Genomic DNA, 7,926 nt, shown 5'->3' on the forward strand with positions numbered 1-7,926 from the left:
CCTGCCTCTGCCTCCCGAGTGCTGGGATTAAAGGCGTGCGCCACCACTGCCCGGCAGATTATTAGTTTTCTATATTCACCAATTTATAGATGAGAAGCCTTAAGAAACGTATGAGACATGTCCAGTGAATGCAAGGTTCTGTCCTTGCTTTACCATCATATATGTCTATAATGAAAAGCTAAAAAACCAAGAACGGTGAGCTTGTGAGCTGAAGTGTAGCGACATGCTGCAACCACTGGCCTTTCACAGTCACAGACGAGCACAATGGCAAGAAGCAATGCAGGAGTGAGACTACAAATCCAAATGGTTCCTCCCTTGACAGGACACCTCTTATTCGCTGATCCAAGCACAGACCATGAATTCAATGGTCTCTGCAACTAACAAATGCAAATATTCTTTTTCTAGGAATACTCAATATATAAAAGAGTAAACATTTGCACTGGGAATATTCTGAATAATTAACAATTCTATCTTTTGGACTCTACAAAAACTCTAGCCCCTGGGAAAACTTATCAATGTCCACCTGACCTCACAACGGGAATGAGGTTACAGGGCTTTTCACACAGTTTTGAGGCACTCTAATTTATAATACATTTGCAAAGAATTCTGAGGCTGGAGACATGCTTCCTAGTCCCACAAAGCTGGTACAATCTTAGGAATCTATGACACCACAGTCCAGACTTACATAGAGCAAACAGTTAACAAGGGAAATGGGGGAATCCTGCCCAGAGGTCCTGTGAATAAGGAAGGCATGTGCTGGGAGCCTGGAGAGGGTGACACCATGGGGCAGCAGAGAGAGCCTTCTTTCTGCTTACTCAAGGTCGTCTTCATGGAAGCACCCACACGACAGCGTTCTGCTTCTCAGCATCCTGCGGCACCCGCTGCCTTCATGGCTGTCCTTATGTCTGCACCTGCTCCTTTCTCCATCTCTCCCATGTGATACATTCAAGGTTCCTTATCTTCAAAGTCGAGCTTATGTCTTCTCCTTACTATATTTCTCCTCCTTTCTCTTTGCTTTACCGCTTTATTTAAAAAGCACTGTGTGTATGGTGCCTTTTGCCCCAGCCTACTGTGTAAGCTCTTTTCCAGTCTCATCCTTAGCTAACCAAACAGGCAGCAGCAGGTTCCAGTGCTGCTCAGCGATGGGCACAGTTCTGAGCCACTCTAGCGCCACATCTGAAGCCCATTCTACTGGGGTTCTGGGGTTCTTTCTTCTCCTACAGCCAGTCCTGGGGAGATTTTTTTGTGTCTGTGCCTCTCCCTCCTTAGTAGGAGAAGGCCTGGGTCCAGAGACCCTGACTGGGAACCATTTATTTTAGAAAGCTCAAAGAATTAGAAAATTCAAAGAAAGTTCAAAGATTATCAATCATACAAGGTTTCCCTCCTGAAGGCAGTAGCCCTTCTGGACTATGCAGCTCAGGTCAGCCATGAACTCATGGTTCCTTTGCCTCTTGAAAGCTGAGATGATACAGGTATGCTACCATGGCCAGCCCCAGCTTTCTTTTTTAAATTTGTGGTTAAAAACAAGTTCTTGGGGCTGGAGAGATGGCTCAGTGGTTAAGAGCACTGACCGCTCTTCCATAGGTCCTGAGTTCAATTCCCAGCAACCACATGGTGGCTCATAACCATCAGTAATGGTATCTGATGCCCTCTTCTGGTGGTGAGACAGCAACAGTGTACTCACATACATCCAATAAATATATAAATCTTTTTAAAAAAAATACAGTTTCCTTTCCCTAAAAAAAAAAGTTCTTAAAAGCAGTGGGATGCATAAAATTCCAAAATATCAATCTATTACTTGGTTGTATAATGTTATAATAATTTTATAAAATTTACCATGCTTGAGTAGGTAAAGCAATGTGTCTTTTTTTGGACTAGGTTAATGGCTGGTTATTTCTGATACTGGGCACTGTGATTCAGAAGTTAACATGCCTATGTTTTAGAACGCATAATTCTATTTGAGGGAAGTTTAATATTGTTAATCTTGGTGGCTGGTGGTGGCAGCACACACCTTTAACCTCACCACTAGGGAGGCAGGTGGCTCTCTTGAGTCTGGGGCCAGCCTGGTCTACAGAGAAAGTTCCAAGACAGTCGGAGATACATAAAGAAACCCTGTTTCAAAAAACTAAAAAACATTTAAAAAATAAATAAATAAAATTTTAAAAAATATTATACATCTAAGTTGGGTGTCATGGTAGACAACTATAACCCCAGCACTTGAGAGGCACAAGTGGGGTTGGAAAAATCAGGAATTCAAGATCACTACATAGTGAGTTTGAGGTCAACCTGAGCTACATGACAACAAAAAGGAGTGCTGTAAATTTCCTAAGTATCAAATAACCCAGAGATTATACCAGGGCTTGACAGCAGATGAGCTCCCAAAAAAGAAAGCCTTAAAGGCTGCTACATCCAAATGTGAAAGGGCCCAGAAGCACGGCGCGCCTGCCACTGGCATTGGGCTCTGCTGTCAGAGCAAGGATGGCGTCTCCAGACACCTGTTCTCTCTGATTCCTTGGGGACTTCACTCTCAACTGGGGACAGAACAGGAGGAGAAAAGATGAATGCAAGCCCCCTCCCCCCAGTGACTACCTCAGCCTTTGTGAGGAGGTGGAAGAAACTGGAAAAGATAGATGTAGCCCACCTCTGTCTAAATGGCCTCAAGCCCGAGCGGTTCAGAAATCTGGGTAAATGCCGATCCAATACGCTTCTTTGAAAAGTAAAATATTCTGTTACTCATATGGGGAGGGGTGCTTTATGTCACAGGACGCACTTACGATGGAATCTTACGATTAAGGCAACATGTTGATCTCTGAGTTTGAGACCAGACAGTTTGAAGCCAGCCAGGGATACACAGTAAGACCCTGTCTCAAAAACAAACAAAAAGGTGCCTATGACATAAGCAAGGAAAATCCAGATGGAAACAGAACAAGGTGAGACAGTATTAAAGAAAAAGATAGGGCAAACTATAATGGCTACCATGGGCTGTAAACTCCCTCGACCTTGCGCAAATTACAGCCTCTCCTAGGAAATGAAGGTCTTTTTAAAGAGGCAACCAGTCAAAAGACACACAGCTTCCCAGCGACTGTGAGCGTTGCAATCTGCACCGCCATGACTGCTACGGCAGAGTCAGACCTTGCCTGTCCTCTGCAGAGTGGTTGCTGACCAAACGCTGATGCAGCCTCCCTGAATGTATCCATGAGAGAATGAAGACCCAGTGTCCACAGTTGGATGTGGGTGAGCCACCTATGTCCCCTCCATCTGGAAGTGACATCATGCCCTTGGCAGAACTCAGCCACTGAAATCACCTCCCTTGCGGTGAGCCCTCTGCAAGCTTGTCTGACACGAAGGCTAAGACACTGTGACCTAGACATTGTAGATCCTCCTGCCTTAGCCTCCCACGACAGGCACGTGACACCATGCCTAGCTTCCTTTGTCTATCTGTTTGTCTGTCTGTTTGTTTTGTTTTGGCACCAATTGAGAAGTAGCCTCAGATCTCCATCTTTCCCTTCCAGCCACTCAAAGCTTCTCACTTCCAGTTGACCGTTTCTAGGGAGTCAAGCTGGCTTTCTCTTCAGTCCTTTCACTTCACCAGAAGCATCATTGCAAACAACGGAGTCTTCTATACAGTATCATCTCTTAAATTCATTAGGGGACACTGACCAACAACAGAGTCTTCTATACAGTACCATCTCTTAAATTCGTTAGGGGATACTGACCAAGCCCTAGTGGGTTCAAGTCTCATATGACATCATCCTATGGGTTCCCTGCGGCACATTACTTTGAAATGACAGACCACTGACAGGAGAACTTGAGACATGCAGCACAGACACAGACATCTTATGTACTGATTTGATGGAGAAAAAAAAAACCCAAGAAATATCTACCTTTTCTTAGGGTTATAAATAAATGGAAAGTCTCCTGGCTGTGTAGAACATAAGCAAACATAAACACCAAGTGACTGACAGTATGTTTACGATGACTGAAGTATAGATAATGAGAGATGGACTCAGGTGAGCAGCTAACTCCTTAAAAATGTCATGTTTTCTGTATTTGAGTGAGGATATCCAAGCAGAGCAGGGAACATGGCCCTAGGAGGGGAGTGAACTCTTATGAAACGTCCCTTCTCCCTAAGAGCAAGCACACAATGAGCAATTATCCCTCCACTTCTTCTTGAATTGATCCTCAGTTCACTCTGCTCTTCTGGGAACAGGACTTCTCAGGCATCACTGTATTTTCTGTGTCTTCACTCACATATGAGGCTGAATGCTCACTAGCAGACAGACTTCAGGCCTACTCTACATCTGAAATGACTATTGACAACTCTCCCCCACCCGCAAGGAGTGACATGACCCATAGATCCCTCTCCATAAGATGGCAAATCAGCCCATGGACATGAAGAGGCAAGGCAAAGGAGCAGGGGAGGAGATAGCAGCCAATGTCACACTTACTTGCCAAAGCCTTTTTGCCAGCTGCATGGTAGGCTACGATGTATTTCCGCCCCTCTCTATCCTCTGTTTTTGTCTCTAGTCCTGGGAAGAGAGATTTAATGGCCTGATGGATGACTGTTCGCTTCTCTTTGGTGTCCTCAATGACCTATTGAAAGCGGGAGAGGCATTACTCTAACAGGATTAAACAGGAAAATAACAGCGAGTTGGGGAAGACACAACTCCACAAAGTCAACAAGAATGCTTGCCTAATGCTTGAGAAAACACGTCTGAGCTGCCTGCTGTTTCGGATGCTGAGGGCTTGTTGTTGGAGCACTATGCAAGCCCCTCAGACTCACCTCTTCCTCTAATCCCCATAACCTCACTGATAATCCATTACTGTGCCACACGTGGAGATGAGAATTCCTGGGGCTGTCTGAAGCTACACTGTGGGAGGGCCTGACAGCTGGGGGTGAAGCAGGCAGGAGGCTCTGTGGTGACCACAGAGGCTGCTTGTGGTATTAGACAACATGTGTGGGGGAGCAGGATGCGGACAGACAAGCCTCTGGGAGGTGAGGAAGCCAATTCCTCTGCTACAACCGCCTCCTTCTCAACTTTATTCTATACTAAATGAATTTTATGGGGGAAATTCTAACACAATAGAGAAAATCAACACAAAGAAAATGTAGACTTGGGCTGGAGAGATGGCTCAGCAGTTAAGAGCACTGATTGCTCTACCAGAGGTCATGAGTTCAATTCCCAGCAACAACATGGTGGCTCACAACCACCTGTAATGGATCTGGTGCCCTCTTCTGGTGTGTCTGAAGAGAGCAATGGTGGTGTACTCATATACATAAAATAAATAAATCTTAAAAAAAGAAAAAAGAAAATGCAGACTTATCATTTAAACAACTTTTTTGGTCAGCTTTTGACCTTTCTCATTTAGAAACAGATTTTACCTCTACCCAATATCATAAAAGGCTGAATATGCCATATTTTAAAGAGGAAAAGATTTCCCAAAATGCATAGATGCTATCTGTACTCACTGCATAGATATTTTAGAATTAATTTATTCTCTTAAAAATACTGATGGTGGGGCTGGCAAGATGGCAAGAGGCACCAACCACACACTCTGATGGCCTTGTGTGTACATATGCACACACTATGAGAGTTTTTGAAATCTATAAAAGAATGTGTTAACTGGGCCACTTCAAGGTCCCTTGCCTCTGACTGCTAGAAATGACAATGCTGATTAGGAGACCTCTACCTTGATTTCACAGCTTAACTGAATTGTTGCAACCTGAAAACGGAAAATATCAACCCAGAGGCTACAGCTGATGGGTACCTTAGCAAAACAGAAAATGATACAGAAAAGAAACTGAAGTGTAGTCCTGAGTAAATGACCTCCTCACAGCACAGAGCAGGATTGTTGAAATAACAGTTTATGAATATAAACATATATTTTGAGTGAAATTTTAGCAAGTTCGAGGGAGGCATGGTGGCTCACACTGCCTATAATCCCAACACCCAGGCAACCACAGGTTCAAGGGTAGCTTGACCATACATGTCGTATGCTCTAGGATTGAGATGGTTTCTAAAACTAGGGTTGCAGAGATAGCGCAGCGGTCAAGAGCACTTTCTGCTCCTGCAGAGGACCTGGGTTGGTTCCCAGCGTCCAGTGGTAACTTATAACCATGCGTAACTGCAGTGTCAGAAGAATCTGACACTCTTTTGACCTTCCTGGGTACCAGGCATACATGCGGTGCATATACGTACATGCAGGCAGAGCACTCACACACACGAAATATATAAATGTGCAAGTATAAATACATATATGTTCATATAAAAGTGTAATATAATAGGTTATATAGAAATATAAATAAAATACATAAGTATTTAAAACCAAACCCACACCACTATACTAAAACAACAACAACAAATTTTTTTTTCCCCGAGACAGGGTTTCTCTGTAGCCCTGGCTGTGCTGGAACTCACTCTGTAGACCAGGCTGGCCTTCAACTCAGAAATCCACCTGCCTCTGCCTCCCAAGTGCTGGGAATAAAGGCGTGCACCACTACCGCTCAGCAACAAAATTATTTTAACAGATGATGTAATTTGCCCATAATTTCTGCTGTTTAAAAGTTAAAACTGCCCTGGCAGTGGTGGTACAGGCCTTTAATCCCTGTCCAGGACAGCCAGGGACGCATAGAGAACAAAAGAAAACAAAACAGACACCAAAGTTAAACTGGAGTCTGTAGAGATAGTTCAGCAGGAGAGAGCAATGGCTGTCCTCCCAGAAGACCTGGATCCACTCTCAGCACACACACCGAAGCTCACAACTCCCAGGAAATCTGGCGCCTCCTTCTGGCAGGTAAAACGCCCATAAACATGAATGTAAAAAAAGATTAAAGTTAAAACTTGTGTTAGCATCAGGCACATCTGTGGACAGCTAGAAGTGACTTCACACTAATCAGGCATCTTTACTGCCAGCTCTCAGGGACCTGGTGTCATCTCTAGGCAACAGCTCCTGTGTCTGTCCCTTTGCACATGTGCCACACCCCCCGCCACACCCCCATGCCCCTCTGCACTGTGTGTTAGGGCCTAGACAATAGACTTGGTCTCCTGGACAGCCTCTCTCTTTTCTCCCTCGCAGAGGCTGCCTCTGACGCCCCTCCCAGTAAACCCTCCCCGCTGCTGCATGGTGTGGTTTGTTTGGGACTCTGTCGTCTATTTCTAACAACTTTAGCAGGCAATGCAGCTTCCAGGGTAACAGTTTTGTTACACATGGAAAATGTACACAAGGGGACGGCAAAGGGAAGCCTGTACTATCTTTTTCAATATTTTTGTATTGATTCTTTGTGAATTTCACATCACACACCCCAATCCCTCTTATCTTTTGGCCCTTTGCAACACCCCCCTAAAACCCAAAACAAAAACCAAATTTGAAAACAAAACAAACAAACAAAACCCAAAACTCATCATGGAGGCTGTGGTGTGTTGTACCCTTTGCCCAAGTAGCTTTACCTGCAAATATTCACTGCAGTGAGTCACTGGCTTGAGACCTCTAATCCCATCACTTAGGAAGCAGAGGCAGAGGGATCTTTGTAAGTTTGCAGCCAGGTTGGTCTATATAAGACATTCCAGGATAGCCAGTTGCTATATAGAAAAACCCTGTCTAGAAAGACACCCCCTCCCCCAATGTTTTTTTTTTCCTTTTTTCCTTTTTGTGTGTTTATTTGTTTATTTATTTTTATTTTACGTACATTGCTGCTTTGCCTGCACAAGAGAGTCAGCTCTCCTAGAACAAGAGTTATAGACACTTGCAAGCTGCCATGTGGTTGCTGGGAATTGAACCCAGGTTCTCTGGAAGAGCAGCCAGTGCTCTTAACTGCTGAACCATCTCTCCAGCCTCAACTGCTTGTCTACTCAACTTTTTTATTTTTTCGTTTTCGAGACAGGGTTTCTCTGTGTAGCCCTGGCTGCCCTGGAACTCACTTTGTAG

At 44.4% G+C, this 7,926-nt stretch overlaps 1 protein-coding gene across 2 annotated transcripts in view; it reads right to left on the bottom strand.

The window, feature by feature from the left end:
* The window catches only part of Pus7 (pseudouridine synthase 7), a 43,457-nt gene that overhangs the window by 24,580 nt on the left and 10,951 nt on the right, over positions 1–7,926 (bottom strand). For both annotated transcript variants that reach the window (XM_021162744.2, XM_021162743.1), the window contains exon 5: positions 4,449–4,593. In XM_021162744.2, the coding sequence (XP_021018403.1) occupies positions 4,449–4,593 (145 nt within the window). The remainder of the gene's footprint in view (positions 1–4,448; positions 4,594–7,926) is intronic.

The sequence above is a fragment of the Mus caroli genome, chromosome 5, assembly GCF_900094665.2.
Source record: "Mus caroli chromosome 5, CAROLI_EIJ_v1.1, whole genome shotgun sequence".
NCBI lineage: Eukaryota > Metazoa > Chordata > Mammalia > Rodentia > Muridae > Mus > Mus caroli.